Below are 21,425 nucleotides of genomic sequence, written 5' to 3'. Positions count from 1 at the left end.
CTTAAGTCATCCAGCACTAGTGAAATCTAACTGGATCTATTGGCTTAACTTGACTAACCAAGTGAAGGTTATTGTCCTCTAGGCAATCAGCTAGTAGCTAGATGGTTAGACATGTGGCCAAGAAGTTAAGTGCTTGATTTTAAATTTTTTTTGCTTAGACATTAGGGCTCTAATACCTTACTAAAAGAAATTAATTAATTTGCAATCCCTTTTCAGTTCATGCTTGGACATTAGGGTTTTAGACTTATTAATCCTCCTTTGCCTTTAAGTATCTTAGAACTTATTTTCTATATTCAAAAAGTTTTTTCAAAATTATGAAAATATTTACCAAACAAAACCCTTCAAACTTATTTTGAAAATTTAGCTAAGCATTTTTTCCTCAAATAGATTTTGGAAATTTAGCAAAGAATTTTTTCCTCAAATAGATTTTGAAAATTTAGCTAAGTAATTTTTCCTCTAACAGAGTTTCAAAATTTAGCTAAGTATTTTTGTTTCCTAACAGATTTTCAAAATTTAGCTAAGACTTTCAAAATATTTCCTGAAGTATGTTTCAATATGTTTTTCAAATTTTACAACATATTCTTCAAAGAGTTCAACTAAGTTTAAAAAATTGGCCAACATTATCCTTCAAAGTCAACGTATTATTAGCCTCTTAAACTCAGTTGACGAAATATATCTCTTTAGACCCTTATTTCACTTAGCTAAGAATTCTACAATTAATTTCAAAAAGCTAAGTGTTATTAAAGTATCTTTATCCCTCTTTAAAGCCTAATGTTTATTTAATTCTCTATGTTTCAAATTATAAAATTTGTTTGAAAAGTTAGAATTATTCAAACTTGCTTATTTTTTATAAATGACAAAGGGGGAGAGTAGGGAAATTAAAAGTAGGAAAATTCAACTTTATAAAGAGAGCCTTTATTAAGGGGGAGCCTTATAAAGTTTAAGTTAGTTTTGGCTTAACTATGCTTGCATTCTTTGTAACTTACTTAAACTTTGAAAAATATTTATCTATTTTACTTAACTCTGAATTTCAGTTGTCATAATCAAAAAGGGGGAGATTGTTAGTGCGGGAAGCATCCGACGATCGAACCGTTATTTTGATAATGGCAAAGGAATTCATAGTTAAGGTTATGTTGTTATCTAACAAGGTTCATGGAGCTTGCAGGAAAGTCCTAAGTAGTACTTAAGCAAAAGTCCTAGCTGCGGTTAGGCAGGTGAAAAACCCTAGGGGGTGGTAACCCTAGGTCATAGGGGGCGGTAACCCTATGCGGAAAGTCTTGGTGGGTCGAGGGCTTCAGGTAAAAGTCCTAGGGGGTGGTAACCCAAAGTGGAAAGTCCTGGTGTCGCGAACCAGGTGGAAGACGGGACGAGTCGGGATGCAGGAGTCCAGCAGAAAGTCCGGAAGCATCGAGCATCGAGCAAAAGTCCAGTCGATCTAGAGGATCGTACTGGCAACAAGTAAATCTCCTGAGTGGAGTAGGTGAGGGCGCGTTCCCCGTAGAGGGAACAGTAGGTGTCGGGTCGACCTAGGACTTCTGGTCGGAAATCCGAAGTCAGACCCAGACAGTCCGAAGACTGTTAGAATATTATATTGATTAATATCTGTGCTAACTTGGTTTTGCAGGATGTGTTTGTAGACTAACATGTTTTGTAGGGCCAAAGACTAGAGTTTAGCCTTAGATGAACAGTGTCTGAGGTACCTCCATGGAGCTTGGAGACGCCTCGGGTGTAAGCCGAAGTCAGCTGTCCAGAGGAGCTAGAGGCGCCTCGGATGAAGCTGGAGGCGCCTCGGACCAAGGCTGGAAGGCGCCTTGAGGAGGCTTAAAGGCGCCTTGAACCAGATAAGGTTCGACCTGGTCTGTGCTGATCCACCCGTGCGACTCAGCGGACTAGAGGTACCTTGGACAGGCTTGAAGGCGCCTCCAGCACAGTATAAAAGAGGGGTTCGAGGCAGCACTCAAAACAACGAATTCCAAGTAATCCTTACGCTGCAAGCTGCTTACGAGATGATCCCGAAGTGCTGTAACAACTTACCGACGACCCGAAGCTTCAGTTTCCATTTTGCTGTTGTCGGTATAAAGTTTACTTACAGTTTATTTGTACTTAGCTTGTAATAGATTTTACGAAAAATAGTTGTTGCCCACTGTAAACGCTTAACGAGCGTGGGCCTTGGAGTAGGAGTCGCTCAAGGCTCCGAACCAAGTAAATCTTGGTGTGTTTCTGTGTGTTTGTCTTTATTTCATTTCCACTGCTTTAAACTCTCGATTGTTTTACGATTCTGAAACGAGTGAAAGCCACGAGCGCTATTCACCCCCCCCTCTTGCGCTATCGATCCAACACTCTTGTGTATTTTCTATTTACATTAGTCAAATTTGGAGAGGATATGTTGTTCATGGTCAATCCGAGCAACATGCGAAGGAAAACAACACTGGTCATGTGAGCCACACGACCATGCCAAGGAAGTAAGGAGGAAAATGACTTTGGTCGTGTGGTCCAGACAACCCATGTCGCTTCACCAAAGGATGAGCATGACATGGCCGTGTGGATCCACACAGCCGTGTTACCTCAACAGTGCGACTAGAACATGGTCATGTAGATCTACATGGCCCAAGCAACACTTCTACATGGTCGTGTAACATTTCCAGAGAAGAGGCAAGTCCAGGCCGTGTGTGCTACACGGCCGTGCAAGAATTCCAGAGGCCATGATTGGTTAGGCCGTGTGAGCCACACGACCATGTAAGCTATACAGAGACAAAGCAGTACACAGCCGTGTGAAGGCCACACAACCGTGTGACCCTGGCCGAGAGCAAAACGTTTAAGGTCGTATAAAGGCCACACGGTCGTGGCGAGCTAGTCTCTATAAGGAGGTGGAATAGTTGAATACACTTAGTGCCTACACCTTTATGTGGATTGAATGGTGATGTGTTTCTATGTTGTATAACTGAGGGGTGTTGGTGACAGCCTATCCTGCTAACGGATTTCATAGGGATCATAACTATTTAATTGATAGAGGTGTAGATCAAAGTCCCTTGCCGGTTGTCTTCTGCAGGAGAAAATCAGCAACTTCCTATAAATGAATGTCAATTGAGGATATGAATTGGAGAACCATGATACATCAATGAATATCATAAAGAAACTGAATTCCTAGAACACTCACAAAATCAAATACTTCATTTACTTTCTTATTTCTATTTCTAGTTGCTTACTTGGTACATTTCCTTACCTTGTTAATTGTTTAGCTAATTCTACGTGAAACGTCTCTTGTGCTTATAACCAGTCCCTGTGAGATTGATAATCTTTTATTACTGACAATGAAATAGTGCACTTGTGGTTGCGTAACACTCCCATAATGGTCTAGCGGCCCTTGGCTAAAATTTGAAATCTCCTTTGCTGACTACTCAGTTAGGATTTTCTTCATCGACTCCTTAGTCGTATCTCCTTGATCAATCAAATCTCCTTCTTCAACTCCTCAGTTGGATCTCCTCAGTCAGACTCTTCCTCAACTCCTCAGTTGGACTCCCTGTCAGATCCTCACTTAGAATTCTATAGCCAACTTAGTTAGTTTGATTACCAATACCTTGATCGGACCCTCATCATCGACTTTAGGAGAAATGTTTAATCCAATAGAACGTAAGGATTTAGGGGAGAGATAATCTTTCATTAAATTAAAAAAATGCATTAGGTGCATTACAAAATTCTAGAGCAAGGCAAAGTACATTAGAAGCTACATAATATCTTCAAACTCCTCAGGAAGAGTGTTATTATAAACCTTTTGAAGATTCAAGAAGTCTTTGGGCATCTCGGTGGCTAGATCTCCTACCTCTCGGAGTTGTTTTACGACCCCCTTCGAACTGTGTGTGATCATGCTGATAGTCTAATTGCTCAATAGGTCATAGAATTCTTTCAACTACATATACTCTATCTTCTTAGCATCCTAGAGCTCCTCCTCTCCACTGTACTAACTCTATAGCTCTACCTTTTGGGCCTCTAGTCTCGCTCTCTCACTCTCTAGAAACATGTTCTTGGCCACCAACTCTACCACTTTGCCTCTTAGCTCGACTTTGAGGGTCTCTAGCTCAGACCCCCAAACTCGGTTTTCTTAGCCTTCAACTCAGCGAACACTTCTTTAGTCATTTTCTCTTGGAGGAGGCCTTCAACTTGACCTTATTATTCATGCCATCTTGGAGTTTGATCGCTTGTTTCTCCAAGAGGGTTATTTTTAAGGCAGACTCTTGCTTTGCCTCGTCTAATGCTTGGGTCATCTGGCACAATTGCTCAGTAAGGGCCAAGGTTTATGCCCTCAAATTTCTTGCCTTATCTCTCACCTCCTCCAACTCTCTATCAGGATGAACTCGCTGGGCCTCTAACTCCTCTAACCAAGCTTCCATGGCTTGGTGTGAGCGAATGAGTCTGTTGAATCAAGCATGTAGCTCCATGGCCTCAGTCCATACTTGCCACAAATATTTGGCATTAAAAGCAAACTGAGGTAATCACCTCATCCCAACACACTACAGTCTAAATATACACTTACTCGGGTCAAGTCTAGAGAGAACAACTCTGCTAATCGAACAAAACCTTGTGTTTCACCCTTTCATTGGTCCACATCCACACCATACAATTGGTCAATCTTAGCATGACAATTGAACCAAATTTGGGCAGGGGCTCCTATCCTTGTGACACATTTGAGCACTCACCTCAAGAAGGGACTCCCCGAGGAATTTGGGATGCAAGGGTTGCATGTGGATGGGAACAACTCAGGTCAAAAGGTTGGTTAGCTAAACCCACTTCTACTTGTTGCACCCTCAGTGCAACAAAGGAAGAGCTTTGCTTGTTACGCCCGCTTGAGTCACAGTTGACGAGTGGGGCTCAGCTGGGGGGGCAATTAGTGTCTCTTTTGGGTCATCCTCTGAGGCTCCCCTAACTCCTCATAAGATACTTTTGATGCTAGAAATACTAGTTAATCAAACTTGTATTTTGGTATTGGTAAAAGTTCAAAGTTAAGTTATGAACCAAGTAAAAGAAAAGTGTTAGCATGCAATTTGTTGGTGTCTTTTATTTACATGCACTTTGTATCCAATTCATTTGTATTCTCTTTGAAATCACTCAACAAGTGTGGGCCCTAAATTAATAGTAACTGAGCTGTGAACCAAGTAAAAGAAAAGTGTTAGCATTATTTCTATCTTTATTTTCATTGCGTTTACTCTTATGTTTAACGAAAAAGTAAAAAAGCGATGCCCCCACTTTCTTCGATCCTACACAAGCACCTAAAAAAAAGTTAAATCATTAAAGCCCTAAATTAGTTCATGATGCTAGACTGACGTATGAGGAGCTGACTTTCAATAGGCCATAATTTTTTATTATGTATCAGAATGAGACAATCCATATATGTGCCAAATTGAAGCTCGTTTAAATATCTAAAATTAGTTTTTAGGTGGAGCCCATAATAGGCTAGTTTTGGGTCTAAAACATCGTTTAGGGCCTTTTTTTTAGGCTCTTAATAATTTTTTCCTATTTTTAATAATTTTTAGTTTTAGGGTTCAAAGATATTTTTCATCTTTTGCAAGTTAGGTTTGGTCTATTTAAATGTCTATTTAGTTTTCTTAGGAATTATCTTTTGTTATCGAATTAATCTCTTTTGTTAGTAAAACCTAAAGATGATGGTTTCTCTTCATTTGTCAATTTCTCATGTCTTGTTTTCTCTTCAATTCCTCTCTAACTTTTGCTTCTAAAATAATCGTTATTCTACCCGACGTTCTCCAACATCTTGTGAGAAGAATTTAAGTTTGATTGAGTTTGATCAAGTATTTTTTATATATGGGCAAAATATTTAAGTTAGACATATATTATGTTTACTAATATATGGCTTGTCAAGTGTGCATATGAATGTAACATAGCAAAGATATTGCAGGTGTAATGGATGAATTCAAGAGGGTCAAGGTTGATCATACACTTGACATCTAGAGAAATCCAAGTAAATTAAAGATTGAATACATGACAAATTAAAATTCAAGTAGGTCAAGAATGATCAAATCCTTGACTATTGGAAATCTTGATATGTCAAACCTGACAAAAGATGAAGACTCAAAGGTGAGGGCTCTTAGTACAAAAGATTCAAGAGCAAGGCTTCCTACTAGACAAAGAAGTCCACGAGGCACAACCTCTTAATAGGTAGTTCGTGTGAGTTGTGAGAGTCGAGTCAACATGTAATTTTGGTTTTAGGTAGAACTTGACTTAAATGAAGACTCAACCATAGAATTGGTCTAAGTTGAGGATGTAGTTGTGTGAAGATTAATTTTAATCCACTAGCATGTGAGCTGACTTAGGTTGATCATCCAATTAACATAATGTTTCTATTTGTAATTGAGGCAACAAAGCAATCAAATGGAATCGATTCAATCGACAAGGTAGTCGATTGATTTTTTAATATGACAATTATTGATTTGAAAAGGAAGAATAAGATCGTCAAATGAATTATGTGATACCATGGTTTATTCCACTTATCATGGATTGAGTCGAGCAAAGTATTCATTTTCTGCCAAAAAATTGATTTGAAAAGGAAGACTAAGATCACCAAATGAATTATGTGATACCATGGTTTATTCCACTTATCACGGATTGAGTCGAGCAAAGTATTCATTCGTATGCCAAAAGGATGGATTCAATCAACTATATATAATTTGAGTTGATTGTTTTTGTGTAAAAAAACTAACTTTAGCTTAGATGAAGGCTACGAATGTGGAACTAAGCGTAGCTCATGGAGACTACAGAGATGGTGCTAATTAGTTGAAAGCACTTATGCTCAACATCGAAATTAAAGCTCCATTATTATTTATTGTAGTCATTATTTTGTTAAGCTTCATATTTTTATTCTTTATTCTTTATTCTTTATACTTATTATCTTTTTATCCTTGTAAGAAGTACAAGAGGGGTTTTTTTTTTTTTTTTTTTGCCTCTAGAAGGATCCGAGAAAGAGAAGTATAATGACATTCATGGAATAACTAACCAACGAAACATAGAGTGTGAAGTAGGAATTGAATGTTTTGAAACTTATAAAATTGAACATTTGAATTTTTTTGAGTATATATTTCTATAGCGTACCTAACCATAATTGTGAATTCAAGTGTCATTTCAATTCTTAATTAGCCAGCTATAGCTATTCACCGCTTAACCTCTATGATCATCCAACCCTTGAAGCCTTAACTTTTCTAAAATAAAAACGAGACTATACACAAAGACTCCTAATTAAGATTCATATCTACTTTGATTTCTATAATGGTAGGAAGGAACCATTTATAATTAACAGTGCTATTTATTGACTTCAAATTAATGTCTACTTATGTAATATTTTGATTAGTTTCTTCTTGAAAAAAAAAATACTATCTAAAGATCTTAGACAAATTTGACAAGGAAAACTAGAATTGAAATTTATTTTATTTAATGAAAATGATAAAAGTACAAACACTTGGACAAGGATAAGGACAACGGACAAGAACTTTGAATTCAAACAAGCATCACCACACTATCACCATCTAGATTGGACAGAACAATGTCCAATTTTATTTAGGTAAACTCACAATCACAAAGAACTTGCATAGAAAAAGTTTTCAACGTACTCTTCGCCCAATCATTTGCAACAGCGATAGAGCACAAACTTCTCCATTGGCTTCTGGCATTGCGCACAAAGCATCTCCTCCTTGAAGTTGGCAGCATCTCTAGGGAGTACGAAGCTAATGCAATGATGATCAGTGGGCAGTGTTTTATTATTACTGAACTTTTTTGATAGTTCCACAAAAAATTCTTCTTTAGATGTTTTCCATTCCCGAAGGCATGTAAGAAGCTCTTTCTCATGGGCCTTGACAATGTTCGATGTTGCTCCTTTGCTAAATATTGCCCACCCCTCCTCACTGTTACCGAAGCTTATCATCCTCATAAGCTCCTGCAAGATGACATCATTATTACTGGTGTTGCTTTGGTGTTGCATCTTGCAATGCCACATACTCTCAACGTGTTCCCAGAATGAACGAATCTTGGCCTCATCCCAACAATCCACATTGTATTTAGCTACTTTCGCTTGATTCATCACCTCCTTCACATGCTTGCCGATGTACACTATCTTTACTTGTGTTTTGGTAATCTCTGAGACGCGCTTAAATTCTGTAGTAAATTCTTTTATCCATTTGAGGTCCTTCCCTCCGTATAGGCAAATGTTGTTATTTTTCCTAACCTGTGATTGAAATCAATATTTCTCTCAATATTAAAATAATTGTTGTTAAAGTATGCTCCAGTACTATATTGCAAGTAATTAAAGAGTCGGTGATTCGATCGCATACCCATTCTTTGGTAGCGGCATCAAAATGATCTTCAAATAAATCGAGCTTCCATGAAACGTTCCTCCAAAGACTATATGATTCTTCGACGGTGAAGGAGAAATCGAGTTTTTTCCAAATACGCACTTGGTGGAGGGCGTCGTGGCACACTACTTTCCCTTGGTCTAGCACCACCAATGACGTCTTCTTTTCGTGCATCCACTTCTCTTTTATGTATTGCTTTGCTTCTCGTTTAAGACACACTGGGTTTAGCGCATACCATGGCATGTCGGTGACCAAGTCATAAAAAGTCTTCTTCATGTCTGCAGTATAATCGTCTATGATAGGTAGCCAAACAATCTCGTGTTGTTGATGAGATTGTGACATGTATCTCGCCTTCAACATCGCTAGCTCCTCGGCTTTTGTAATGATACTGAGATCCGAGACGTACAACATGACAGTCTTTTTCGTAAGCACCTCCTCAAGAGTTACGCTCCCCTTCTCACCATGGACTAGGGGTTTGAGATCCTCGGAGTTGTGTATTCCCTCCAAAATTTGTAACGTAGTCTTTTGTACCATCTCAAAGAGAATCGTTATTTTCAAATAGGACTCTTGATATTTCCGGTACGCTGCATCGACCATGTAGTTTACTCTAATTAGATACCGCTCGGAGTTCAGCTAGCCAAAATTAACTAAGAGTTTGATAGAGAAAAGTAGTATAATGCGTCTCACCAATTTTTTCAAGTAGTGCATTGATACGATTGTAAAGGTTGTCGATTCCTTCGACCAGAAATGAGATGTAGACGCTGTCTACGGTGAAACTCCCATTATTCCTGCAATTAAGAAACAGCAAATAAATTATTATTGCGCTTAATTCTCTGCTCTGCTCTGCTCTGCTCTACTCTATACTCTGCTCTACTCTACTCTATTCTACAAGGAAGCACGCAATTAGCTGCTAGGAATTAATGTTGTGTACTCACGGTTCATCGGTGAAGGAAGTAAAGTGACTGGAACAGGCAACAAGGCTTCTAATAATCCAGTAGGCAGCAATAGGGAAAGCGAACTTGCACTCAAGAAGAACAAGGCTGTCATCGGATGATATGTGATCAGGGTAACAAGTGACATCAGTGATGCACTTGGAAAGCTTTGTAACTGCTTGGATGAGGACTTGTATATTTTCAGTAATTCGCGGCGGCCGCTTTAAGGCAGCCAAGGTTCCTGAAAGAGATGTCTTTGCCGTGGAAAGCAGATAAAGCTCGCCATAGTTCATAGCAAATGCTGTCAGCGCTATCATCACCTTTGCATCCCAATCGTAACATCCTAGCAACTTAAAAATCCTCATCGCTCCACCATGCTGATCGACTCCAGAGCATTCGCAGGCGAGCTATATATAAATAAATGTATATTATTGATATGAGTCTTCTTTTGCTCATTGGCGTGTGCATGCATATTAATTAATTAGATAAAGTTACGTTACCTTGCAAGAGACGGTGTGGATGGTGGACGTCAGTGGTTCGATGGTTTTAATATTGTCTTCTAGCAGTATTTCTTGAACCAGAGTAGTAATTCCAGTTTCCTATAATCGACAATTAAGTCAGAACAAGGACAAAAATGAATATAATACATATCAATTAACAACACACGATGATAAAAGGCTCTGATCATGTAGTATTAGTACGTACTTTCAGTATTTTTGCCGCAACGGATAACAGGGGCTTAATTGCCGTTATCCTTCCGTCGTGGGTGTGCGTAGGGTTGATGGCGTTCAATATGGAGTTGTCGTCGTCGAGAAACTTATCCTTCACTATCGTCGTTTTGGCTGCAGCCGCCATTGAGATTAATTGATTGAAGAGGGAGGTGGTTAAGAGGACACTTGCAGTGAAGACACTTGCGGTGGAGTTGCACCCAGACGCTGGCTAATTGGCTATTTATAAGGAACATTCGAGAGGAGACATGAAATAGTAGTTTTTATAGAGTCATACTATATTAATTATTACCTCTCAAATGAGTCATAAAAGACTAATTAGTTGGGGTAATACAATATTAATTACCTCTCCATTGAGTCATAAAAGACTAGTTAGTAGTTATTATTAGGGTCATACGATATTAATTACCTCACATATATAAAATATGACTAATTATTAGTTATTATTAGGGTCATACAATATTAATTAATTAGCTCGATCACATATATAAAATATGACTAGTTAAGTTTTAGTTATTATTAGTGTCATACAATATTAATTAGCTCACATATATAAAATATGACTAGTTATTAGTTATTATTAATTAGGGTCATACAATATTAATTAGCCCTCAAATGTGTCATACGCTATTCTTTTCTCTTTATAAGTCAGCTACACTATGCATCTATCTCTTTAAAATATTATTCTGTATGCATTATGGTCATTAAGTCTTTCTTAATACATTGCAATAGATAATGTCTCAAATAACGTTGCTCAGTCTTTTTCTTTTTCTAGAATAGATTCATGACCCACTGTTGACAATTTTTTTTTTAATTCTGACAAATATTTCCTCTTCTTCTAAAATTTGACTAACTTTGATCAATTTAAATACATGTAATTTTTATTAAAAAAAATAATAATTTCAGTTAGTCTCATTGACTATTCTTGGATAACCAATCTAGTCCTATGAAAATTTCTCATTGGTCACCAGGATAAATCAGGAAGCGCACATGATTTCCATTAAGATGCATATAGTTGGCACCCCTCAATCAGCAAATGTACCAACTCATAATAACTCCTATATTATGATTCAACACGCCCCGAGCTATGGTGAGTAAGGATATTCAGTTGTCTCCCAGATATTCATGATTTGATTTCCGATTATGGCATATCTATAGAGATTTTTCCTCCAAATAAGATTTGGAACTAAGAGACATTGGGCTACTGGGTCGCCAGCCGCAAGTACTTCTCGATTTATACTAATGTTAGTGGGAAACTTCCTTTGAGCCCAACCGATCATCTCAGACTTAACGTTACCCAACATGATTAATCATTTATTCCGTGATTCAACACAAATTGGGTCTTTCCATGCACTAGAGTCAAAACCCAAGTTTTCCGCATTTGAACAACTAAGATCATTGGCAGTGGATTGTTACTTATACTTCTAAATTTATTTTGGTAGTCGGTCGGTGGAAAACTTTTATAAAGTCAAACAGATTACCTCTAGAATTAATTGGATCATAAAACATACCTTAAAAAATACAACTGAACCAACTTGTCCTATATGATGATTCGACTCGCCACGAAGTGCAAATTAATAATAAGTCCATCAAGATAGAAGGGCCACTTGGGTCGATTAGATCTATTCAACTGATCAATCGTGTGCTTGTAGCAGGTAGGACATATCAACCAAGGCGATAATCGAATAAAGTGTATAATGCAGATTGAATGAATGAATCAAACTCACTAACATTATTGGTAATTAGGTCGAGTAAACCGTGAGAATCATGCTAAATCTTCAAATAACTATAGAATTAACGGCAAATTTTAATCCATCACAATTTAATAGATTTTTACCGATGGAGTTAAAATTCAATCAAAATTTACTAACAAATTCTAATTCAGTCGGTATATATCGATGAATTAGAATTCCATCGATAATTATGTCAAATACCGATTGAAATTGGATTCAATCAGAAATTTAGATTCCAATTGAATACAATTCCATCAGTATTCACTGATGGCATTTGTATTCCATCGGTATATTTGCACATAAAATTCCAGTGCCCGACCCACGACAAAATACCGACTGAATTTGGATTCAGTCCGTAATTTGGATTCTGACTGACTCTAAATTCCGTCGGTATAAACTGACTGAATACATAGTTACTGATTGCTACAAAAAAAATCAGTCATTTAGGGATGACATTTGCTACGAATAATTTTCGTCCCAAATTTACAATGAATTTTGTGATAAAAATAAATATTATTGCTAATTAGCAACTAATTTAGCAACAGAATATTTTGTCGCAAATCAGCAACAAAAACTATTTCGTCGCTAAATTCAATTTAGTGATAAAAATAAATATTTTTATAAAATCAACGATCAATAAAACCATTCGTTGTACTTTTGCGATAAAAAACTATTCATTGTAGATTTAGCAACGAAAATAATATTCATTGTAGATTTTGCAATGAATCCCAAATTCGTTGCCGATTTTGAAATGAATCTTAAATTCGTTGCAAATATTGTTTATATAAACTTTTACTAAGAATTTGCGACAAATAGGAGATTCATTACAAATTTGCCACGAATTTCAAAATTAATTCTAAACCTTGGTAATTAAAAAAGGACCTAAAGAGCTTAGAATGAGATGAAATCAGTTCCTATGTATTCGTCTCATTCTCATAATTATATAAATGTCCTCAAATATTTTTTTTGATGCAATATATTTTTTTCATAGCTAAGTCAAGTAGATGGATTTCAATGAAGTTGAACACGTTAGAGTTAGAAAGCAAATTGAATTATTTGAATTTGTTAGAGTTACAAATTAATGTCAGAGAGCTCAGAACAATACAAAATTAATTTCAGCTCAGAACAATACAAAATTAATTTCAGCTCAGAACAATACAAAATTAATTTCTACGTGTTTGTATAATTCTCTTGATTATATCATATTTTCAAAAATCTATTTGGCCCAATAGATTTTGATCTGTGATTTTTTAAACCTGAATTATATTTTTCGGACAAATCGGTGATAAAAAAATCACTGAAAAATATATTAGGTACAAAAAAATATTTGAGAAAATTTATATAATCAAGACAAATAGACGAACACATAAGAATTAATTTTATCTGATTTAGAGCTCTCTAGGTCCATCAACCGGCTTCGGACATATATAATCAAAGTTTATAATGAATTATGAATTTGTTGCAAAAATTTGCAATGAATTTCTGGAATCATTGAAAATTTGCAACGAATCTTAGAATTGGTTGCAAATTTACAATGAATTTCAAGATTTGTTGCAAACTTTGGTAATTAAAAAAGAAACTCCGAAGTTGGTTAATGGTCCTAAAGAGCTTGGAATGAGATATAGTTAGTTCCTATGTGCTCATCTCATTCTCATGATTATGTAAATGTCCTCAAATATATTTTTTACCCAATATTTTTTTTTTCATAGCTAAGTCAAATAGATGAATTTTAAATGAAGTTGAAATGTTAGAGTTAGAAAGTAAATTGAATTAGTTGAATTTGTTAGAGTTATAAATTAATGTCAAATAGCTCAAAATGACACAAAATTAGTTTCTATGTGTCCATATAGTTCTCTTGATTATATCAATGTCTTCAAAAATTAAACCCGAATTATCAATTTTTAGACACATAGCCAAGGTGATAAAAAAATCACTAAAAAAAATATTAGGTATAAAAAAATATTTGAGGACATTTATATAATCAAGATAAAGAGATGAATACATAAGAACTAATTTCATATGATTTCAAGCTCCATAGATCCATCAACCAGTTTCGAACATATATAATGAAAGTTTGCAACGAATTTAGAATTCATTATAAATTTACTACGAATTTAAGAATTAGTTGCAAAATTTTGCAATGAATTTTGGGATTTATTGTAATTTCTATGTGTTCATCTCATTCTCATGATTATGTAAATGCCCTCAAATATTTTTTTTGACCCAATATATTTTTTTCATACCTAAGTGAAATAGATGGAATTCAAGTGAAGTTGATTATGTTAGAGTTAAAAAGAAAATTGAATTAGTTGAATTTATTAGAGTTACAAATTAATGTCAGAGAGCTCAGAATGACACAAAATTAATTTCTATATGTTTGTATAGTTCTCTTGATTATATCCATGTCTTAAAAAAAAAAAATTGGCACAATTGATTTTGATCTATGATTTTCTACTAGTGGGTTAATTTTCGTTTAGCATTTATACTGTTTAGCTTTTGCTAGTACTTGCTGATGGTAAATAACCAAATTTGGTGACCAAATTTTTATTAGTGGAGGAGAATGTAAAATACGGTACCCAAAATATTAATTAAATAATAAGGTTAAATAGGCGAATAACCTTATTGCAATTTTTAGGAATTTTCAAAAATTTTCTGAAAATTTTTCGGAGCTCGTATGACGAGCTTAAGGAGATAAATTATGGGGCTAGTGGAAAGCCTATTTAAACTACCTCATTTAAGTGAGGAAAAGATTAATTTTTCTTTTGTTTTTATTTTTTTTATTTTTTTTATTTTATTTTCTTTTTCCCCGTCGTCGCGTCGTGCCCGATCTTCTCCTCCCGATCTCTTTCTCTTCCCCCGATCGCTGCCGAACTCCTCTTCTTTACTTCTCTTCTTCTTCCACGCAGAAACCAATTGGCCTTCCTTTCCTCTTTATTGCGTTGCCCCCACAACTAACGCCCTAGCCAAGCCCTTCGCCTCTTCCCTTTCTATCAGCAAAGTTGCAGACAGCCGACGCGCGGTGCATCGCTCGACCGAGCCCTAGATCTGATCCCTCTTCCTTCTTTGCCTCTTCATCACCGGCGACCACCGATCATGAGGCGCAGGCTGTCGTGCGACCTTCTCACTGTGGATCCCAATCGTCGTCGCTAGGGTTGATCCGTCGATCTCCCCTGCACCGACGCTATGCCCTAGTCCCGAATCACAGTCGTGCCCTAGCCTTGGGTAACGTTGCGTCGCTGTAGTCGCTGGCCAGATCGATCCACAGCCACGAGTCACCCCTTGATCGTGAACCAATAGTGTGTTGGGATGTATACTATAAACTTAACTTTTGTATGAACATCTGTTTTGAAATATTATGAAATGAGAATATCTTTGGTCAAATGTTTGCATTTTATATTTATATATATGTCAATGCAGTTGCCCATTTAATTTATATTGTAGATAACATGGTGTGTGGTGCCAGTGTGCCACACAGAAGATCATGTTATCGGTTCCTTATAAATTATAAATAGTAGCTCACAACCAAGATGGATTGGGACAAACCATTGGAACGATTGTAGTGTAATTTGGTATTAGTCTATCTTGGCTATAAAATTACACTAGTACACTATGTGTGTATTGAGCCGGACCATTTAAGGTTGTTCGATTTATATTGACTACATAAAGAACAGAACCTCTATTATTATGAATGTGCGTCCTCTTAATCCCTATATAATAACAAGCACGTATACTTAGTATTTATTTCTTTGACTTATCAATGGGTGAAATTTATCCGTTAAATCAATAGGCCCGATGAGTTGGGAAATAGTACTATTTATATGGTGTGTTGTTGATTATAGAAGGAATCTGTGTCTTAATTATTTAGGCTGATGATGTCCTCTTGAGGAGCTCATAAGGATTATCATGTAAACCCTGCAGGTAGATTTAGTCCGGCATGATAATAAAGTTGAGTGGTACTACTCTTGGAATCAGATGTTAATTAATTAAGTTGTCAGTAACTCATTTAATTAACGGACATATGATATCTTAAACACGGGGAGATTAACGCACTCATGATAAGAAGGAGCCCATATTGTAATATGGGATTGATGCGGTAGTTCAATAATAACCCTTTAGTGGTATGAGTTATTATTGATGGACTTTGGGTTGAGTGTTCGAGCCAAATACAGGAAGCCCAAACCCATCAGGAGGCTTAAACCAATTCCTCCTCTAGGTTCCTGTTGTGGCCTCTATATAAAGTCTCACATCCACCCATCCACAACTTGATTTGGTTTAACTTAACTTGGTTTGATTTAACTTAACTTGGTTTGGTTTAACTTGGTTTTGGTTTAGATTTTTTCTAAATAAAATTCTGTTATTTTTTCTTTCCTTGTAAGTTGTAACCGACGGCAAGTCTATAAAAAGGAGTAGGTGGTGACCTCATCAATAATTTTGACCTAATATTTTGAGTGTGGTGATTTTTTAACCCGAATTTGACGTAATTTGGGTTAAAAAAATTGTCACACTCAATAAATTAGATCAAAATTATAAATAAGGACATTTTTAAGATCAAGAGAACGATATGAACACATACAAACTTGTTTTATAGAATTATGATATCTTTACTCCATATTTGACCCTTCAGATTTTATTAATCTTTTTTTAAGGGGGCGTTTGGTTTAGGGTAATAGAAGTGGGGAATGGGAATGAGAATCATTGATTCCCATTGTTAATGTTTGGATTATAGGAATAGGAATACAAATAAGGGAATGAATCCTTGAAATTGGGTAATGACTCATTCCCATGTACCTCCCCTTCAATGAGTCATTACCCTATTTTCATCAATCAAAATATTCCATTATTCCAAAAATACCCTTGACTTAAAACTAAAATTTTCTCCATTAATATCAAATATCAAAATATATTTATTTATTTTTTCTTTCATATCACTTATCTCTCCTTATTCTCTCTCATTATATTTTCTCTCTCATCATAGTTTCTCTCTCATCATTTTATCACACACTTCCTCTCTCCTTAATCTCTCCTATTACACTCTCTTTCCTCTTTTTTTCTCATTACATTTCTCTCTCATCATATTTTCTCTCTCCTCAATCTCTTCCATCGCACTCTCTTCCTTCTTTTGGTCCTCATCACACTTTCTCTCTCATCACACTTTCTCTCTCCTCAATCTCTCCCATCACACTCTCTTTTATCTTTTTTCTCATCACACTTTCTCTCTCATCATACTTTCTCTCTCCTCAATCTCTCTTATCACACTTCCTCCTTTTTTCCTCAACACACTTTCTCTCTCATCATACTTTCTCTCTCCTCAATCTCTCTTATCACACTTCCTCCTTTTTTCCTCAACACACTTTCTCTCTCATCATACTTTCTCTCTCCTCAATCTCTCTCATCATATTCACTGTTCTTTTTTCTCTCTCCTCAATCTCTCTTATCACACTTACTCATTTTTTCCTCAACACATTTTCTCTCTCATCATACTTTCGCTCTCATCAATCTCTCTCATCATATTCACTGTTCTTTTTTCTCTCACCATACTTTCTCTCTCATCACACACTCTCTCCTCATTTTTCTCACTATATTTTCTCTCTCTTCATCTTCTCCTATCATACTTTCTCTCACATCATATTTTCTCTCATCATGATCTCTCCAATCACACTCTTTTTTTTTTCATTTTCTCTCATCACACTTTCTCTCTCTTCATTCTTTTTTATCACACTACTCATAATACTTTCTCTCTCATCATTCTCTTTCATCATATTTTTCTCTCACATTCATCTTTCTCTCACATCTAATTTTTTCTCTTATTTTCCTTTAAGGGTAAAAAAGGAAACTTTGATTTATTCCGATAGAAGATATACAACTAACCAAACATTGCTTTTAAGAGTGATATCCATGCTCATACCCATTCCCATTCCACAATACAATGATTCCCATTCCGATTCCTATTCCTAAGAAAGAACCAAACGCCCCTTAAATTTTTTTATATTCTGGGACGAATCTAGGATTTGTCCCAGATTTTTGGGACAAATCCATGGATTCGTCCCCAATTCTGAGACGAATCCTAGATTCGTCCCAGAATTGATTTTTTTTAAAAAAAAAAATAATCAAAAACCTTAAATATGGACCTAGAGTATAGTAAATCATTCCAGTTTACATCTTGCTTCCTAATTGCTGTATCAGGATCATAGAGTATAGTGGATCATTCCAGTTTCTATTCTTGTCGGAAGTTTACCTACAAACTTTTGTTATACTGGTAAGTGGTTGTCTTCACTTTCTGTTATTAAAGAAAACTTTTAATTATTCTTTTCGGAAGTTTACCTACAAACGTTTAATTTTTCACCTCGTGATCCTTTTTTTTCCTTTTTTTTTAATTTTCTTTTTTTAATATTTAAGTTAAAATTTTATTTTAAAAAATATTTTAATTAATATATTTTATATTTAAAAACTATCCAAATCAATATGATATCAAAATAATATTATTCTGATCATAAATCAAGACTTAAAATTTTAAATCATGTTTACGTATACTATTTTGTTTGATTGTTTTTTTTCCTAGACAATTCATACCTGGTAAAATGGGCTTTTAGGAGTGAGAAATATTTTAATTATCACTTTTTCCCCCTGTGTTAGCCTTCAGTACTATTTCTTGCTCTGTATTTTCTAGCTTTTTTGTTTCTTTCTAGAATTTGTTTGTAGCAATGTTTTTCATGCTTTACGTGGACCACTGAGTGTAATCAGTTTCGAATTCAACAAGAAACAAACATAACGTGGGTCTTACCTACTTGGGATTTCTACATGAATCTTATCTCTATTGAACTTGTTTTAAGGCTAATATTCAGACCTTTTAAGTAACCTAAATTTGGTTAAATAAGGTTTTCTTTGGTCTCCTGTTACTTTTCATCTCTTGAGTCTTTATTTACTTATCTAGTTATAAAATTTATTTGTCATCTTTGAGCATATGTTTATTCTAAATTTTCATTTTACAGTCTGTGATTTACACCTAATTGCTCAAAGATAGTAGCAATCACCTACACAAATATCAATTTGCACAAGGATCTTGTTTCAGTTGATCCTTTGGTCGAACTCAATGATTTGGGCTAAATGAATTGATTATACATTAATGAATCTTATTTGTATATAATGTCACGCCCCCAGAGGAGACCCTGTCCGAGAAAATTTCGGCAGCATCTCCCCTGTACGGCGGACAATCAAAATTTTCTACAAGCACTAAATACTCAGCCACAGGCGGCTGGAATAATAACAGTAATGAAAATCAATCACCACGCAGTTTATATATATATATTCAGCCTCTGGCTGACACAACCACGCAGTAATAATACTCTGACTCGAAATCAACCCTACTCAACTACACTCGTAAAACTCAAATCCGACGAACTCACCTCTTCTGCCGTCCAGGCAGGCATGTAGTAGAATAAAAACCAAATCCAAATCCATCGATATAATAAAATCTATATCATGTCCATAAGCAAATAAATCCAGAACATAACAAGTGCAAACAGTCTAGAACAGAAAAGGAAATCAAACGAAAAACCAATCACATCCTCGAGGTCTGCAGGGACCAGCAACTGGAACTCTCTCCTGACAGCATCAACCTGAAAATATCAATACCAATATAACAAACATAAAATAACAACATACCTATTTGCTGTCTGGAGATATTCCGTCGTTGTCCAGTCCCCAATTTGACCTCAAAATTCCGAACGTACATATCGCCGGAAATCCAAATAAATCCGAAACGGAAATCCGAAACACAACCATATCGAAAATCCGATAATGCCCAGTTTGACTCGCAAACCTGGCTAACCCAAATATCCAGAATACCAACAACCGGTATCCGATAAATCTCCAGAACACCAAAAGCAGGTATCATAACCCGCTCTGATACCAAATAAATTGGTATCAGATAAATCTCAAAATCCAAAATACGAAACAAAAGATCGTAAAACTGTGCTCTGATACCACTAAATTCTAATCCATCGTCCAACTAGGGTTAGCTTCATTAACCCTAATTACACCTTTAGATTTATTTCTAAACTTAAGTTAACAACTTTTGCTAACACTACTAGAAATCATCTACAACAAAGACCACAACCCCAAACCTTACCTCAAGTTCCACAGCTTATTCAAGAACAAGAAGATGCTGGAATGAGGGCTGCCGTTAAGGGCTGTTGGCTGCCGAAACTCCTCACTGTTCGGATCCAAAAAGACCAAGAAATCAACTTCCAAACCACAACCAAATTCCCAAAATAACTTGAGCACTTTACCTCTTCCTTTACTGCCTGAAATGACCAAAAACCGGACAAAGCTGCCACTGGAAGCCCTAATGCCAGAAACTCAAGCCGATAACAAGGTGTTTTGCTGGCACTCACGGCTAGCCGACCGACGCTAGATCACAAGGGCAGCGACGAGCGAAAGACACTGCAGGAGGGCAGTGTCAGTGATGGCTAGGGCAGAATGGGACGGCGGCGCTGCAAATCTAGGGCACAGCGTTGCCCTAGTCCGTAGGCGTCGACTGTGGCGCTGCTTTGCTGAGAACAGGCGGCGGCGGTGGTGCGGCAAGTCTCTGCTAGGGCACGACCACGACTGGCTCCGTGCGTCGGGGTAAGGCGCTAGAGTCGGCAGTAGCCGGCGATCTGCGTCGGCGCGCAGGAAAAGAGGAGCCGGCGGTGGTGACTTCGGTGTCGCGGGGTGAGGCGATCGGCGCAAAGAAGATGAGGAGAAGAAGAAAAGGAGGAGCCGAGGGGTTTAAGGCTTCGGCCTCGGAGAAGAGGAAGAAACCGCCGAGCCGGCGGTTAGGGCTCGGCGTCGGGCTTCGGCACGCGCGGGAGAGGAAAGGGAAATGGCACGAGTTCGGCGTCGGGAAAAAAAAAACAGAGGAAAAGAAAAATAAAAGAAAAAGAAAAAGAAAAGGAAAATTAAAACTTTTCCTCATTAAAACAGGGTATCCGAAACAGGCTTTTTCTGAGCCCCGTTTTTGTCCCCGTTAACTCGTCCATACGAGATCCGAAAAATTCCCGAAAGATTTCCAAAAATTCCAGAAAATTTCCTTAGTAATATTCGCATATTTTCCGGTATTTTACATATAACATATCCCAATGTAATTGTCGATTCTTTGAACTCATTGGACTCTAACTGCATTTTTGAATAGGACAACCCAATTTATATATTTGTTTTTGAGCTAAACGTTTAGGTATTAAATGCTAGTAGCTAATTCTGTCTCATTCTTTAACTTGTTTAGCTTGGTCAATCTACATCTTGTGTTGAGTTTGATTCTAGGATTCTTCATTGTACCACTAATTGTCTTAGGATTTCAGGCAACTTATGTTTTGTCAAGTTTTATTGAGTGGAAATTTGGACTTCTCTTATATCAAGGTTGGAAAGATGACATTTACTAGTGCAAATACTGCTTTCATTAACACTTCTGGCAATAGTTGCTTCAGTACAAAACTATTTTCTTAGAAACTTGCATGCTTGTGGAAATAATTATATTATTTAACTACCCATATCCTAGTGCTATTTAGTAAAGAGAATTTGTATAAGCATACACGTCCTTTGAAGTGCTCTTACATATCATAACTTATTCCAAACTTATTTGTGGGACCATTAACCTTTAATATACAAATTTATCAAACTCATAACTCAAAGTATGCTAAAAAT

The 21,425-nt window shown here is 36.4% G+C and overlaps 1 protein-coding gene across 4 annotated transcripts; it reads right to left on the bottom strand.

The window, feature by feature from the left end:
• Nucleotides 1-7,413: 7,413 nt before the first annotated feature.
• LOC121968326 (protein SIEVE ELEMENT OCCLUSION B-like) lies at nt 7,414-20,631 on the bottom strand. Of its 4 annotated transcripts, none has more exons than XM_042518754.1 (8): nt 20,033-20,631; nt 19,873-19,956; nt 9,989-10,230; nt 9,784-9,882; nt 9,287-9,690; nt 9,039-9,139; nt 8,331-8,935; nt 7,414-8,224 (listed from the first exon to the last, which is right to left on the bottom strand). In XM_042518754.1, the coding sequence occupies exons 3-8, from the start codon at nt 10,136-10,138 to the stop codon at nt 7,625-7,627; spliced, it is 1,959 nt and encodes a 652-aa protein (XP_042374688.1). In that variant the 5' UTR covers nt 10,139-10,230; nt 19,873-19,956; nt 20,033-20,631; the 3' UTR covers nt 7,414-7,624. The 4 variants fall into 4 exon arrangements, with proteins under 4 accessions (XP_042374688.1, XP_042374694.1, XP_042374701.1 ...); XM_042518760.1 differs by having other exon boundaries at nt 9,989-10,222; XM_042518767.1 differs by having other exon boundaries at nt 9,989-10,218.
• Between the last annotated feature and the right edge of the window lie 794 nt (nt 20,632-21,425).

Source organism: Zingiber officinale, chromosome 1B (genome assembly GCF_018446385.1).
Source record: "Zingiber officinale cultivar Zhangliang chromosome 1B, Zo_v1.1, whole genome shotgun sequence".
NCBI classification, from domain to species: domain Eukaryota; kingdom Viridiplantae; phylum Streptophyta; class Magnoliopsida; order Zingiberales; family Zingiberaceae; genus Zingiber; species Zingiber officinale.
This window is presented reverse-complemented; position numbering and strand designations above follow the sequence as displayed.